Source organism: Mercenaria mercenaria, chromosome 8 (assembly GCF_021730395.1).
Source record: "Mercenaria mercenaria strain notata chromosome 8, MADL_Memer_1, whole genome shotgun sequence".
Classification (NCBI taxonomy): Eukaryota; Metazoa; Mollusca; class Bivalvia; order Venerida; family Veneridae; genus Mercenaria; species Mercenaria mercenaria.
In genome coordinates this window covers 42612677-42630382 of record NC_069368.1, presented here as the reverse complement: position 1 = coordinate 42630382, position 17706 = coordinate 42612677, and the positions used below count along the sequence as shown (strand labels likewise).

Here is a 17706-nt window from a genome sequence, read left to right as displayed (position 1 = left end):
CATTCTGACAAATTTTCATCAAGATCCATTCAAAAGTATGGCCTCAAGAGAGGTCAAAAGGTTTTTCTATTTTTAGACCTACTGACCTAAATTTTTATTGCAGTTGACCCTCTTTCGAACTTGACCTAGATATCATCAAGGTGAACATTCAGACCAACTTTCATACAATTCTGTATCAAAGTTTTCACAATAATGTGCACAAATATTATCACATTTACATGCTGGTTATTATTTAATCCCTCAAGCATATTACCCAATGTTTTCCAAAAGTCATTATCAGATAAACTATGCATGATCCTCACCTTGATTTATTTTTCAGCAACATTTTCTGCAGTTTATTATTAGCCAGCCTGCCGGTAAGTACTGCCTGATATTCCATACATACTGACAATGTGTAGACTGTGTCCACATACAAAACTGGGTACCATTTCACAGATTTACCTGAGAACTCTAAAATCAACTGAAAATAAAATATTACAAATGATACTTCTTATTTCATACAACATACAACAAAGATAGACTATCTTCAAAACACTATTTCAACTTTCAGAAAAGTGGAACTGTCGTGAGAATTTAGACATTTAATAAAGAGCTAGTCATAATGCTAAATAACTCTATAAATAATGTTCAGTCTACACTTTAAAGAAATTGCTGTTACATGTTAAAGAATAACAAAATCTTTATAGGAAGTGGTAGGACATCAACTTCAGTTAACATACTGTTTGTAATAAAAAAGTCAAAGTCCTAAGTTACAAAATAAACTAGCTGCTTTAGAGAAAAGTGCAGTGCCACGTCTCCCACAACTGCATAATCATCTAGATTGGTATTTCTTCTCAGTCAACCATGCACCAAGACCTGTATCACTGGCATCAGTATTTTCAGTAATTCAAGGGCCATAATTCCAACCTGGCTAGTTATCGAACTTGGTGGAGGACTTATTGGCAAACACATTTTCTTCAAGTTTGGTGAAGATCAGATGAGAAATATTCTTGACTTAAGAGTGTGGACAAGATTTGTGACAGACGGACACACACACACCCACAGACAGGAGTAAATCAATATGCCTACCACCACAGTGGTGTGGGAGACATAATTTGCAAATTCAAACGCTATAGCTGTTGAGCAAGCCATGAACACACTGACACTTCCCTGTTGAGCTACTAACAGCCTAGCTCGGCATAAAAAGAAGACAAAAATCATAAAAACGTAAGTATGCAGGTAAATGCTAATTGATCTATTTTCTATACCTTTTCATTTCCTTGTCTTTTCAAGACTGTACATTCTATATCAAATCTCCTCAGTCCATCTCCAGGCATTAAACTACCTTTATTTTCAATGTAGATAATTACATCCAACTCTCCAGTGCCATCATCTGTGGTTCCTACTTTATCTAAGTCTGGCTGACACGAAGAATCATTTCTTGGTATTTTATGCAAATCTGAATCAATCTGAATATCTGAACTACTTTCACCAAATTGTCTCTTCCTGGTGGAAACAGGTTTTACTTTAAAAGCTGTATTACTTAATTTATAAGGCAGCAAATTAGAGCCACTACATTCATGTTTAGAGCTGACTGAGCAATTTTCCTTGCATGTTTCAAGTTCTGAAGTTGAAGTTACCTTTTTGCCATTGTTATTCACTTTCGAATTTATTTCACATCTCGAACCAAATACATTCTGTTTATTACAACATTCTGCCTTCCTACAAAACACAATGCTTCCATCTGGCTTTACATGCTTGTGTAAAGTTGATGGTTTGTGTTTCGATATACATTCAACACTATCAGTTGTACAATTATTACTTTCTTGTACAGTTCCAACTTGGATGTTACTGCTAATGTTACATTTTACCATTTCTGTTTTCAAAGATTCACTATTTGAAGTAGTTTTCGCAGTATTACTATGTAAAGTTTCTACTCCATCTGAACTTAAGCTCTGGGCACTACCTGTGTTTTTATGTCGACTTCTACAAGAATGATCAACTTTTACACTGTTCCCAATATAAACTGCACTTCTCATGTCAAAAACCAAATATTTATCACAGCTGCTTGGCCTTGACCTTTCACTTCCATTCAAACCTTTTAAATTTTCTACATTTCTTGTTACCATGGTTTCACTTATCATCTCATATACAGAAATAGCCACTATTTTGCCTATGCAGCATGTCTGCACATAGGGGCATGGAAAGTTTTCCCCAATTTCTATTTTATCACAGTTACAAGACTCTGTGCAAGTGTGACAGCAGACAGCCATTTTATCTCTATTACCATGGTAACAACAAATCACAATGTCAATGCTGCATGTATTATCACAAAGTAATGTCTGGCCTGTTTTCTCACACACATTTAGGATACCAAGAACAACCTGAAAAAAAATGGAACAATTTCATACCAACAGAAATACTGCATGCAACACTTTTATTGGTAAATCATTTTATACCAACAGAACTAAAGTTATATTTTTAGATTTATCTTTTTTCTTTAATACCTGATAAGCATCTTAATTACACCACCATTGGTAAAACATGTGTTTTACATATTCTTACCAGTATAAATACATAACTGACAATACAAATGAGTTATGAACTTTGCAAGGTGCTAAACATTAAAACACACAGAGGATATTTGTTTGTTTCCATGTAAGACTGATATATTCTTTCACAACTGAACACCAGATGCAATATGTTCATGAGTGGCAAAGCCACAAGTGAAAAATGTAAGATATGGTTTTAAGGACTCTAGTAGTTCAATGAGTGATCCAAATTAATACCCACCTGCTGATCATTAGCTAATTGTCTAGAAAACTTCCACTCCATACTGTCACTTGAAACATCAAATATGCTTCCTTTTATATCTATAATGGTTGAAAACTTTACTTTCACCTGAAAAACACCAGTTACTCTCGAAGTAAGACTTCATTCATTAACACAATATAGTACTGTTTACATTCTTATCTATGTTTTTAGTGGACACCCTTCAATGACACCAGGGCTTGGTTCAAACCCAAAGGTTAATCACAGGAGATTCAATGTCAGCCACCTTAACCAGTCAGCCAAAAAGGCCCTTCCCACTATAAGGTAAAGTGGAATTGAAAACTGCCATGGAACTTCAACTGATAAACAAAATTGAAACCGATGCATGGGCAAAAATAATAGCACTCAAAATGTTTATGGTGTGCTGATTGCATTTTGAATGTGTGACATTAGAGTGCCGAGTGTTCCAGCTGAGTAAAACATGTTTAAGGCACCACTACATTTTCACAAGGAATGTATAATGTCAAATATTCTTGGGTTTTTTCCAGCACAGGCTGAACCAAAAGATAGTGTCTGTAGTGCTGGCTAAGGATGCATGACACCTTATTTTACTTTATTTTTTTTTCTATTAAATTAATACCTTAAAATACATAAAACTCGCTACCTTAGGACTGGTACTTTAAAAATTAATATCAATACCTTAAAATGTATGCAGATTGCTGTGTGTGGAATGCTACCTTAAAAATAATACAGCATGTATGCAGATTGCTGTCTGTGGAATGATACCTTAAAAATAATACAGCATGTATGCAGATTGCTGTCTGTGGAATGCTACCTTAAAAATAATACAGCATGTATGCAGATTGCTGTTTGTGGAATGCTACCTTAAAAATAATACAGCATGTATGCAGATTGCTGTCTGTGGAATGCTACCTTAAAAATAATACAGCATGTATGCAGATCGCTGTCTGTAAAATGCTACCTTAATTAAAAATAATACAGCTATCTTAAGATGAATTAAGGTTAATTATTTTAGTAAAAAGGGACATGCAGTTTTGTTTCAACAGAGCTACACCTTTAAAAACGTAAGTTCACCTTTAAAATTCTTGAATAATATAGTGAATACAGAACTGACAGAACTGTTAATTCTGAATTAATTTTGTATTATAATATTATCGGATTGTGGTGGTGCTTGATGCATTAGTGTGGTAGTGCTCAACAAAAGTATAATTATACTTACTTCATTTGAACATTTGGATGCGGTGACTTTGTGTTTACATTTAGTTTATACATAATTTATTTTAGGTTGATTGTGAAGGAAGTTCTACAACTTATATTAATCACTCTCGACACCTCATTCCTGATGGTATCCACCGCCACGAGGGTATGAGAGAAGAGGCCAGATTCCCTTTTAATGCTGAGCGCCAAGCAAGGGAACTACTGGTACCATTTTTCACGTCTTTGGTATGACGCGGCCGGGGATCGAACCCACGACCTCCCGCACTCGAAGCGGACGCTCTACCACTATTTACATTTAAATTTGGAATATTTGAATGGCACTTTTCTGCATGCCTGTTCATTCATTTCATTATTACGGCTTGATGTTGCAAGATTCATGAATACAGGGTGAGGGTCCCTGTCTATAAGGGCCACGCCAACCTAAACAAATACAAAACTGCCGTGGAACTTCAACTGATAAACAAAATTGCAAAATGGGCAAAAATAAAAGCACTCAAAATGTTTATGTTGGCTGATAGGTTACTACAGACGTTCCTCCTAGTAACCACAAACAGACAACAAACATTTTCTTGCATTAAACAATTGATGTGCATCAGCAACAAGTTCCAGGAAGTTAAAATGAACAAGCAAAGCATGTGTACCTTATCAGCCCTGAGAAGTGGACAACTGTGTGGTACATTAAGGAATTCATCTATGAGCATCCTCTGTAAAGTTGTCCTGTTTCCAGCAGTAAAGTTTGCATGTCCAATCACTACTGAAAATATTCTCTCTGTACACCTACAACAGAATCAAAACTCTTATTCTGATTCAGATATTACCCCACCCCCCACCCACCCCTTAAACATAATAGAGACAAATTCCTTGGGTAACCTTGACCTTTGACCTACTGACCTCAAAATCAATAGGGCTCATCTGCTTGTCATGATGAACCTCTCTATCATCTTTCATGACCCTTGGACCAAGCATTCTCAAGTAATCATCCAGAAACCGTTTAACTGTTCCTGGCCAATGTGACCTTGAACTTTGACCTAGTGACCTGAAAATCAATAGGGGTCATCTTCTGATCATGATCAATCTCCCTATCAGTTTCCCTGATCCTAGGCCCAAGCATTCTTGAGCGTTTTACTGTTCCTTGTCACAGTGCCCTTGACCTTTAACCTACTGATCCCAAGATCAATAGGGTTCATCTGCTGGTCATGACCAACCTCCCTATCAAATTTCACGATCCTAGGCCCAAGCAATTTTGAGTTATCATCCATAAACCGTTTAACTGTTCCGGGTCACTGTGACCTTGATCTTTGACATACTGACCTCAAAATCAATAGGGGTCATCTGCTGGTCATGACCAACCTCCCTATCAAATTTCACGATCCTAGGCCCAAGCAATCTTGAGTTATCATCCATAAACCGTTTAACTGTTCCGGGTCACTGTGACCTTCATCTTTGACATACTGACCTCAAAATCAATAGGGGTCATCCGCTGGTCATGACCAACCTCCCTATCAACTTTCACAATACCAGGCCCAAGCATTCTTGAGTTATCATCCGGAAACGGATTGGTCTACATACAGACCGACCACTGCCAGACATCTGCAAAACAATATACCCCTTCTTCTTCGAAGGGGGGGCATAATAAATTGTTGCTAGAAGAACAAAATCTCCATCAATAAACATGATAAAGTGAGCAACTGCTATTTTTTCTTAAACTGTTACTAAATATAGATAATGCAATATTTTTATTATCAGAAATATATTGCATGGTAATGTATTGACAAGACATTCAGTAAAACCTAGAATACTATGTGCCAACTTATCCAGTCTATGGCAAACAAAAACTGTATGTCATTTAGTTTAATGACTTTGAATTTCATTCACTATTTCTCCGGAATATCCATATCTAGTATCCATAATACTGAAAATACTGCCTAGGTTAAATAACTCCCATCCTTTGAGATCAATGATACAATAATGCCAAAAAAAGACAATTCAACAAAAGGCATTGCTACAAGATTTACCTATCTTTTAGCTCTGGTGGTGGAAAAAGAAATTAATTTGCTCCCAACTATAAATGAAATTTTACCTTTCACCAAGGATATCCAGGAACTGCCTCCTGAGAACCTGTCTCAGTGCAAACATGTGGTCTAGCTGATTCTGTGATTGGCCAGTTAAATACAACAACTTCTGTAAAACCTGGCTTAACTTTACTGGACTAACCTGAAAATTGTGAATAACTTGTCTAAATATATTATATGAAAGACATGCTAAAGTCCCATAAAATTTCTTCATGAATCAAAATATTTCACAGAGTTTTTAAAAGATTCTGTCTCAGTCTATGGACTGAAGTATAGAGTTAAAATAAGGTCACATATGCTTAGATCAATTATGTCAGCTAGACCATGTCTATTTTTATTTTTGTATGTGCTCTTTTTGTATGTGATGATTAATAATATGCATCTGTCAGCATTTTCTACGGAGAACATATGCCCCGCCTGACGATCGAACTCACAACCCCGTGATCCATAGACTAACGCTCTACCTACTGAGCTTAGTGGGACAACAGCCAGTGCTGATGCTTCTTTTTAGTATTTTCTCCATTTTTATTGTAAAACACTTTTCTCGAAATAAAAAGTGATCAAAACTTGATTTCTCCAAAAATAATTTAACAATACACCCAATAATACGCCATAAACTTCCATGAGAATACTTTCGAAGGGTTATATATCCACTAAAAATCTCAATGTAAATCTTTAAAACTAAAATCCATATTTCTATGTCAAAATATGAGCTAAATGGAAAATATAGCTTAGACCAGGTGCCATAACCTTCAACCAGAATCAAAATAAAACAAGATTCTCATGCTAAGAAAGTTTTCAGAAAGAGAGAGACAGACTGATATTGCCATAATACTGTGTTGTTTTTTGGTTGTTTTTTTTCTCAAAAATATCACTTCTGACTACAATGACTAACTAATTCATAATTGCAATGAAAGCTTCAAGCTTATTTGAACCACACTCAAGTCTGCTTCCTTGAAAAGCAAGCACTGATGTCATATGAGAAAGTGTGAAAGTGAACTCAGAAGGGCTCTGAACGAGCCCTGGGTTGAGCGACCAACTCCATAACCCCTAACCACAGCTCCCCTTTTCAGTTTCAATGAGTATCATAGCATTACACTTGCAAACTGAAGTCAAGATTTTGTCGTACAAAATAACCATAGTTCTTTTTCATAAAAAGGCTTCAAATGACAAAATAGAAAATGTTAAATTTAAGACATAGACCTGTGATGTGAACAAGATCTGAAATACCTGCTGAACAATTTCATCTATACACTGTACTTTGGTCAGCATACAGCAATACACACTAACTCTGGGATACTGAAATTATATACATGTTATACATGTATATGAAGCTATTCTATAAATGGCTAAATCTGAGATTCTTCAAATGTAGAGACATTATAATTCGTTCTCATACAACTATACGTTTGCTCTGGGATACTTGTAAAGAACAAGCTGGCTATGATGGCCGTATATTGCTCATCTGACTCAAGTGAGTAAATAATTTTAACAAACTTGGTAGAGAACCCTCTAGCTAGGGTCAAGGCCTTGAGGTTTTAGACAATGAATTTCAAAGTTTTTCTTACATAAGTCTGTGTATGTCGATGTAAAACAACAAGTGACCTATGGTGGGGGGGGGGGGGACACATTTTTTATGCAAGCAATGTTTATATAATAATACAAGTATCAAATCTTACCTGTTTAGAAGTGGTGTAGTGTGCATTTTGTACAAGAACTGTCATCCCCACCTTCAGCATGGAGAACTTGTGTACAGCAGGCACAGGACCAACAAACAACCTGATTTCAAATTGATAATCATTCTATGAAAGTCCACAAACAAATATAATATGAAACACTGTACCTTTTGATTTACCATTCTACAATATAAAATGGAAACATTAATCAAGATTAAAAACCAGTGCTGTTTGTCTTTTTTTTTTAAATATTTGAATTAATTTTAAAGTCTTTTTCCACTGAATTACAAAATATTTAAGTAGTATAAGCACAGTAAGACTTTTCCATTTTTTGAAGACATTTTAAATTATTCTCCCACTTACAATTACACAGTCTTAATCCTATTTTTTAACAAGGAAAATTGTATGATGTGCATGCCTCACAAGATCTTTATATGCAATGTACAAAAATGTTTAGTTTTTAAAGTTTTTTCCCTCAGGTTGCCATGGCAACAAAAAATTTTCATTGATGACTTAGATTTGAAGGACTCTGAAAGGGGCTATCATGGAGGAAGATTGCTCTGAAGTTTTGTTGAAAATGGTTTAACAGGAAATTTATTTAAAGAAACAGTTAACACTAGCACATTCGCATGTCAGCTAAAAACTGCAGATCACAATCAAGGTTTTGAACCCGCAATGGTAATGGTTGAGTGATTCTTTACAGTAATGTTCCTACCTTACAGTGCCATCAAGTTCAAACACACCCAGCCCCTGATCCAAAACTGCTGTCACCTTTCCCTACAAAATACAATTTTAACTCAACTCAGCATTTATTCACAAATACATCTATGTTAAATACAGTTTTATCCTAAATTTATACATTTGTATTCAGTAGGAGGCTGAAGATACAGGACCCTTACCCTATTAAATTTTTATAAAAGACTTGTCCATCTTTCAATTTGGACAGTACCATTAACTGTTAAAAGGGGTGCAGCACTGCTTACCAAAAAGATACGGACTGAATGGCAAACAGTGCAGATCTTGATCAGACTGCATGGATGTGCAGGCTGAAAATGATCTACACTGGTCGCAAAGGAAGAATTAACTGTGTCCAGCATGATAAGGGTTAAACCACTCTATTCTGTGATGCTATAAAATTAATTAATAACAAGAGCTGTCCTTAAGACAGCCAAGCTTGACTATTTGAAATATTGTCCCAGAAGCAGGAAAATATTACCCAAAAAGGTTAAATATCAAGAGTTTTAAAATCAAAAGGGGACATAATTTGACCAAAATGCATATCAGAATTATGGGACTTGCTGCTATCAAGAGTTTTAAAATCAAAAGGGGGCATAATTTGCTCCAAAATACATGTCAGAGTTATGGGACTTGACCCAGTGAGATTGGTAATTGACCTAGAAAAAGAAAAAAATAAGTTTCATAGCTATACGCCTTTAAATGATAGCTGTATGTACTTGCATGAAAAAACTCAACCAAGGTGTGACGCCGATGTGAGTAGAATAGCTAGACTTCTCTTTGAATAGTCGAGCTTAAAAATTGAAAGAAATATCTGCATAATGTGAACATTTTCTTTTCCTTTTTAGTTTCCTTTTTTTTCTTGAAGCAATTGCCCAAATCGCTTTTACAGACTTTTAAGTTTCAGACTCAGTATGGAGAAGTCAGCTACAGAATCAATACTGAAAAGTGACTTGCTGACTAAATACAAACAATTGAGTCATAGACTGGATACAGAATTGAGGAATTGAGTGAATTACACTAAGTCTTGATACCAACTGGTGAATTTCAGACTCATTACAAAACCACAGGTGCTTGAAGCAGTATCAATAAATACATGCATTATCATATCCTACCCACTTAATATACTAGATTGAGAGATCTAACAAGCTTCAAATACCTGTGACAAAACTAACAGACAGCCTTGAAAGTTAGATTCTAAAAGATGATACTGTTGATTATATACCTGGTAGGAGAATAAACTATCAATTACTATTTTATACCTGGTAGGAGAATAAACTATCAGTTACTGGGTCCTGTTTGTGAACACTGGATACTTGTTCTACAGCACCTTGTAAGCCATACTGTTTCAACATTTCAGATTCTGTCATAAATCTCATGTCAACATCATCTGGCAGAAGCAGCTTACTACTACTTGTCACTGTAAACACTCTCTGTCGTGTACTACTGCCCTGAAATTCATTTTTATAAAAGTTTGACACTGCAAATGGACTAATTTGTCTAATACAAAATTAATGTACAGCAATGGGTAAATTTGTTAAGTTAGGGAAAACTGGAGCAAAGATTGTAGCGGATGTTGATTTCATGCTATAAGTTTTAAGTACTTGGACTCAGTGTTCTTATATTTTCTGGTCCTTTGGGATCATGAGGTCTATTCAATTGTACTGACTACTGTAATAGTATTTTCCTTAAGCCGGCACTAGGGGGGCAATGAGAGGTGTTGCACATTTCATTACCTTTCATGAACAGGCTAATTTAAAGCTATTATTTTGTTTGCTTTAATTCCATACTTCCAATAGATCTCCTTACAGACTTTATTAAGAAGTTATCATTTTAAAAAGCTTTTTTTGCAAAAATAATCAATTAAGATTAATACACCCTTTCTTCTTAAGAAGGAAATCAAGACAATTTTAAACTAGAATGTGTCTGTAGGACACAGGGTGTGCCCCCCACTGGTACATTTGTTACAAATAAGGGGCAATAATTCAAATGTTTGCAGTCTTAATGGGGTAAAGCCTCAACAAACATTTTATGCAAAGGATTCATTACTTTTGAGCTATGAGCATCACAAACAAAAATCCACTATTTTGGTTTTTTAAAGGGCCATAACTCTGTAATAAGAGCTAAGATTCTCAAGAAGAATGCCAAGTGTGCAAGGTCACATCACGATAAAGACTCCAGCAAGGTTTCCTGAATTTACATCTAAATACTTTTTGAGCTAGGCACATAATTAGGTGAAAAAGTGCATTTTTTTACTATTTCAGGGGCCATAACTATAAAAAACAAGAGGGCCAAGATGGCCCTAGGTCGCTCACCTAAGAAACACGCCATAACAGTGTAAAACATGTTTGGCCTAGTGATTTCATGGAAACAAATATTCTGACCAATTTTCATTAAGATTGGACCAAAATATTGGTCTCTTGCGATAAAACAAGCATTTTCTTAGATATGACCTAGTTTTTGACCCTAGATGACCCATGTTCAAACTCGACCTAGATTTTATCAAGGCAATCATTCTGACCAAAATTCATGAAGATCAATTGAAAAATACAGCCTCTATCACATACACAAGTTTTTTCTTTGATTTGACCAAGTGACCTAGTTTCTGACCTCAGATGACCCATATTCAAATTCGACCTAGATTTCATTAAGGCAATCATCCTGACCAAATTTCATAAAAATCATTTGAAAAAAACAGTCTCTATCGCATACACAAGATTTTTCTTTAATTTGACCTAGTGACCTAGTTTTTGATCTCAAATAACCCATATTCAAACTCAACCTAGACTTCATCGAGGCAATCACTCTGACTAAATTTCATGAAGATCAATTGAAAAATACATCCTCTATTGCATACACAATGTTTTTCTTCGATTTGACCTAGTGACCTAGTTTTTGACCCCAGATGACCCATTTTCGAACTCGGCCTAGATTTTATCAGGGTAATAATTCTGGCTAAATTTCATGAAGATCAGTTGAAAAATACAGCCTCTATTGCATACACAAGGTTTTTCTTTGATTTGACCTAGTGACCTAGTTTTTGACCCCAGATGACCCATTTTCGAACTTGGTCTAAATTTTATCAAGGTAATCAGTCTGACCAAAATTCATGAAGATCAATTGAAAAATACAGCCTCTATCGCATACACAAGGTTTTTCCTTGATTTGACCTAGTGACCTAGTTTTTGACCCCAGATGACCCATTTTCAAACTCGGCCTAGATTTCATCAAGGTGATCATTCTGACAAAATTTCATGAAGATCAGTTGAAAAATACAGCCTCTATCGCATACACAAGGTTTTTCCCAGATTTGACCTAGTGACCTAGTTTTTGACCCCAAGTGACCCATTTTCGAACTTGGCCTAGATTTCATCAAGGTTATCATCCTGACAAAATTTCATGAAGATCAATTGAAAAATACAGCCTCTATCGCATACACAAGGTTTTTCTTTGATTTGACCTAGTGACCTAGTTTTTGATCCGAGAAGACCCATTTTCGAACTCGGCCTAGATTTCATCAAGGCAATCATTCTGACCAATATTCATGAAGATCAATTGAAAAATACAGCCTCTATCGCATACACAAGGTTTTTCTTTGATTTGACCTAGTGACCTAGTTTTTGACCCGAGATGACCCATTTTCGAACTCTGCCTAAATTTCATCAAGGTTATCATTCTGACCAATATTCATGAAGCTTAATTGAAAAATACAGCCTCTATCGCATACACAAGGTTTTTCTTTGATTTGACCTAGTGACCTAGTTTTTGACCCGAGATGACCCATTTTCGAACCTGGCCTAGACTTCATCAAGGTAATCATTCTGACTAAAATTCATGAAGATCAGTTGAAAAATACAGCCTCTATCACATACACAAGCTAAATGTTGATGGACGACAGACAGACGACTGACAGACAGACGACAGACGCCGGACATCGAGCGATCAGAAAAACTTAGGTGAGCTAAAAAAGGGGGTGGAGCCAGCCAAAAAATTAAAGGTGTAAAAGTTTATATCATGATAAAGACTTACGCAAGTTTTCAACCATTTATATTAAATACTTTTTGAGCTAGGTGTGTCACAAGGTGAAAATGTACATTTTTGACTATTTCAGGGGCCATAACTCTAAAAATAGGGGGTGGACCCAAATAAAAAATAGGAGGTGCGCAAGTTCATATCATGATTAAGACTCATGCAAGGTTTCATGAATCTATATCAAATACTTTTTGAGCTAGGTGTGTCACAAGGTAAAAATGTGCATTTTTGACTATTTCAGGGGCCATAACTCTGAAAATAGGGGGTGGAGCCAGATGAAAAATAGGAGGTGCGCAAGTTCATATCATGATTAAGACTCATGCAAGGTTTCATGAATCTATATCAAATATTTTTTGAGCTAGGCATGTCACAAGGTGAAAATGTGCATTTTTGACTTTTTCAGGGGCCATAACTCTGAAAATAGGGGACGGAGCCAGATGAAAAATAGGAAGTGCGCAAGTTCATATCATGATTAAGACTCATGCAAGGTTTCATGAATCCATATAAAATATATTTTGAGCTAGGTGTGTCACAAGGTGAAAATGTGCATTTTTGACTATTTCAGGGGCCATAACTCTGAAAATAGGGGGTGGAGCCAGATGAAAAATAGGAGGTGCGCAAGTTCATATCATAATTAAGACTCATGCAAGGTTTCATGAATCTATATCAAATACTTTTTGAGCTAGGCGTGTCACAAGGTAAAAATGTGCATTTTTGACTATTTCAGGGGCCATAACTCTGAAAATAGGGGGCGGAGCCAGACGAAAAATAGGAGGTGCGCAAGTTCATATCATGATAAAGACTCATGCAAGGTTTCATCAATTTATATCAAATGCTTTTCGAGCTAGGCGCGTCACAAACTTCGGACGGACGGACGGACAAGACCAAATCTATATGCCCCCACCACTCATGGGGGGGGGGGGGGGGGCACAAAAACAAGTTTGAAATAAATTTTGTGTGTATTATCATTTTTACACGTTCTATAACCAAGAAATGTGTTTTGATATGTGCACATGCAATCATACTCTAGTACATCGCCCACGCCCAACCCTACACCCCAACACAAGTGGGCTGTGCTGATATTTGTACTACTGACAGATATAAACCACAGTACCTTCTGAAGGGTAGTGGGTCTCAGGTCTGTTAGTATATACTCCTTGTAAGGTGTCAGTTCAAGCTGCCAATGCAGAAATTCTTTTCTCTGAAAGAATAAACCTGAATGCATCACTACCTGACATACAAGTATAAATCACAGGTACGTCTTCTTTTATCTTTGTCATCCAATACGAAACAGGCTGCAGCATGAGATACATGATTTTGAAGACTTAAGTGTAAATTTTAGATTAGAAAGCATTTAGTCCAGTAGTTTCTTCCTGCTTACATACAAAACATTTGTAATGCAGAAGCAAACATTAATGAAAAGGGGACAGCAATAGCTTTACTACTAGATAAATTTCAAATACAAGAGTTAAACACATATTAAAAAACTTTCCCCCCAAAATAAAAAAAAACTTTGTCTGGAGACCAGTCTAAAATAGCCCAAAAGTATGAATCTAGTTACCTCCCATGTTCTGTACACAAAAAAATCTAAATCATCGTATAATAATCTCAATGGCATAGCCTTGGTAGACTATTATGTATTTCATAGTAAATTTAAAGGTTTTAAAATTTTTTGTTGTATTCTCAGGCCTACTGACCCAGATTAAGAATATCTGAATGTATACAAATGAAAATAAAGCTACAAAGGTATATATAAATGTGTTATAATAATTAAAAAAAAAATATATGGAAGTCAGTCATAACATGTAAATTATTATACCAATATTCAGACATGATATTCATGCTGATAACTAAATTAAGATTAAGTAATTAGCTGTACTAATCAATCAGAGTTTTCTCCATTAATCCTTTTATAACTAGAGCTATCACTAAAGGTGATGAATGTACCCCCCCCCCCCCCCCCCCCCCCCCCCCCCCGCATGCACTGATACAGTACATTGCAATTTGACGCACACAAGATTGCATAATTATGTGGACTGTATGTATACAGTATAGTAACAAAAAACAAAGTCCCATAACTATGCAGAATATTTATCTAAAAGAATGTAACATGCACCATGCACAACTAGGGTTGGTACTGATCACTTGTGTGAAGTTTCATTAAATTGTGTGCAAGGGTTTGGTAGATTAGGCACGCACAAGATTGCATATGCAGACTGTATGTACATAGTATGTTAACAAGAAACAAAGTCCCATAACTCTGCAATTTTTGTCGCTGAAAGGACCTAACATGCCCCATGCACAACTACTGTTGTTACTGATCACTTGTGTGAAGTTTCATTAAATTGTGTCAAGGGGATGAGGAGAGATGGTGCGCACAAGATTGTGTCTATGTATATAGTATAGTAACAAAAAAACAAAGTCCCATAACTCTGCATTTTTTTTTTCTAAAAGAACCTAACATGCCCCATGCACAACTACTGTTGGTACTGATCACCTGTGTGAAGTTTCATTAAATTGTGTCAAGGGGATGAGGAGAGATGGTGCGCACAAGATTGTGTCTATGTATATAGTATAGTAACAAAAAAACAAAGTCCCATAACTCTGCAAATTTTTTTTCTAAAAGAACCTTACATGCCCCATGCACAACTACTGTTGGTACTGATCACTTGTGTGAAGTTTCATTAAATTCTGTCAAGGGGATAAGGAGAGATGGTGCGCACAAGATTGCGTCTACGGACAGACGGCCAGACGGACAGACAGACAGACGGACAGACAACCTGAAACCAGTATACCCCCCCTTACAGCTTTGTTGTCGTGGGGGTACAATAAGATTTTATACTGTCTGAGTCCTGGCTTCTCCCATTCTGGTAAGTCCTTGGGCAAGGCATTTAATCAGGAATGCATCAGTTAACCCAGCTGTAAATGGGTAGAAGCAAATTGCTGAGGATAAGGTATACAAGTTATCTGCTTTAACTGTTCTTAAATTGACACTGCTCGAAAGATCTACAGAACTTATGTCAATTGTTTCACAAAGCAACGGTAAATGTACATTTGGAAGATTATTACTGCTCACCTTAATAATAACATCAACATCTGGAATAAACTTGACCATGAAAATATGGTTATCTTTAATCCTAACCACTTCACTCACACATGTCACCTTCCCACAGACACTGACCGAACAGTCCGCCCCTTCTCTGCATCTGAAATAATATCTTGTATAAAACTGTGCTTGGAAGCTTTCTAGACTTAAGTGCTTAAGAACTGGACAGAACTCTGAACTAACCATAAAGTCAATATCTATTAACATGCATTATCAACATAATTATCTAGGTAATCAATACACGTTGGTAAGAGATAATTTAAAAGAAGAAGAAAACAATCAATTATTAAAACGAGCATATGTAATTACAATTTAACTACAGAGGTTATATGAAATGTCTAATTTCCATTTAACCTATAATACTGATACATTATGAGAACAGTACAAATTTCAAAACTACAAAGGGTCATTTTCCAGATTAAAGAGATCAACTAAATGCTGAAAAATGTTCATTGTTTACACAAAACATTTTATACTTCAGCAAAGTAATACTGTTGAAGAACACAAGAATACAAATAGTATCAGACTGAACACTGCACAGTCTATCAAATTAAGTCTACTGAACACATACAATCTGTCAGAAATGAAATGTGTGTAAAAAGGATTTTAAAACATTTATTCTAACATGGCTCGATTTGATTTCCAGTTAAACAAAGAAGAAAATGAAGCTCTGTATATTCTGCGATAAACAACAGTTGACGCGCGGACCGGTAAGAGAGCATTATGATGTCAATTATGACGTCAGATTGCCACATGACGTCTGATATATTACTCCTCGCATAAATGAACTCAGGTAAAATATTTATTAAAGTATATCAATGAGCATGTCAGAATGAAAACAGTCAAGGCCTTCTTGTGGCATCGTTCAGATGCTTCAGTATTTAACCACGAGGGCTAACGCCCTCGTGGTTCAATTCCTACGCATCTGAACTCTGAACCGTGGTAAATCAGACGATAAAAAACGCGAAGGCCTTGATTATTTGTTAAGTAGAAATCTGTACCTTCCATTTAAAATTCCAATGGCTGTTTCGGCACTGACCACAGAAAATGACATTCTGTTCAAAGTTCAGCTTTGCGGTAACTTTTACATCACATCTCTTGAGTCTGCAAACAAATAAATACTGTGACACCATTTAATTTCATAAGTATGAATTCCATGGTTTCCCACTAAATGGCTGTTTAAATTGGTTTGTGTAAATTTTATTTGTTTTCAAACATCAAAGATGAAATTAATGTGGGTATTATTTGTTTGTTGGTATATAATTTCTATGAATGATATGACAATCTTATCCGTCTCCCAGCTCTGACAGCCATCCTTCTTGCTGAATCAAAAGAATTTAAAAAGTAAATTGCAGAACTTTTGGAAAAAACTAGCCAAAAAGAAACAATAAGCATTAAGAAAATTTGATGGTTAGGAGACATCAACAATCTTAAATAACAGGGGTGTCACTATTAAAATATTCTACAATTTTTTGTCAGTATCTTTTTGGTATGCACCCCTTTTAACAGTTAATGGTTTTGTCCAAACTGAATGGACAAGTTCATTATAGAAATTTAGTAGGATAAGGGTTTGCAAGAAATATGTAAACTACAAACTTTTAAGTGTATAATGTAAGAAACAGAAAACAATCTGAATTTTTTCGCTCAGAAGTTAACATTAATTGGTCTGAAAGACTTCTGCATTGCAGATTGCAGGACACAAAATACATACATGATTAGATAATAGATTTAATGTAAAGAATAAACATGATACTAGTTATATCAATCTCACCTAAAAAATAGCACCATTATCTAATAAATTATCCCCCCTTCCCTACTTATGGCAAGCCAATTGTCCAATTATTACGTGAACCCTAGTTCATGGTCGAACAAGAGCTGCCTGATGACAGCGTGCTCGACTATTCGAAGAATAGATTGAAGAATGGGGTCAAAATATTTCTACGGATATTCAGACAAAAGAAATAAATAGATACTTCGATAAGTCTTGCACTAAATGGCAATATATGAGGCAATTTCAAAGTCCAAAAAGGGTCATAATTCAGTCAAAATAGTTATGTACTCTTGCCTACAGATGGAAATCATAATGATAAACAAG

The 17706-nt window shown here is 35.7% G+C and overlaps 2 protein-coding genes across 2 annotated transcripts in view; both read right to left on the bottom strand.

The window, feature by feature from the left end:
* Positions 1-274, bottom strand: part of LOC123565392 (CST complex subunit CTC1-like) — an 85764-nt gene extending 85490 nt beyond the window's left edge. Inside the window, exon 1 of the mRNA XM_053549124.1 lies at positions 254-274. Within this exon, the coding sequence (XP_053405099.1) occupies positions 254-274 (21 nt within the window). The remainder of the gene's footprint in view (positions 1-253) is intronic.
* Positions 275-298: 24 nt separating this feature from the next.
* Positions 299-16737, bottom strand: LOC123566502 (uncharacterized). Its single transcript, XM_053549123.1, has 12 exons — positions 16613-16737; positions 15582-15711; positions 13620-13706; positions 9736-9924; positions 8454-8515; positions 7742-7841; positions 7293-7361; positions 6071-6204; positions 4632-4767; positions 2773-2880; positions 1248-2363; positions 299-460 (listed from the first exon to the last, which is right to left on the bottom strand). Exons 1-12 carry the CDS (start codon positions 16663-16665, stop codon positions 299-301), a joined length of 2346 nt encoding a protein of 781 aa, XP_053405098.1. The 5' UTR covers positions 16666-16737.
* Positions 16738-17706: the final 969 nt, after the last annotated feature.

Excerpts from the sequence above, each read along its gene's own strand:
- LOC123566502 (XM_053549123.1), bottom strand. The coding sequence starts at position 16,665 with ATGTCATTTTCTGTGGTCAGTGCCGAAACAGCCATTGGAATTTTAAAT. Across the intron at positions 6,205-7,292 it reads TAGATGAAATTGTTCAGCAG|GTTAGTCCAGTAAAGTTAAG; the intron begins GTATTTCAGATC and ends CACAATTTTCAG. Across the intron at positions 461-1,247 it reads AAAGACAAGGAAATGAAAAG|TTGATTTTAGAGTTCTCAGG; the intron begins GTATAGAAAATA and ends TTTTATTTTCAG.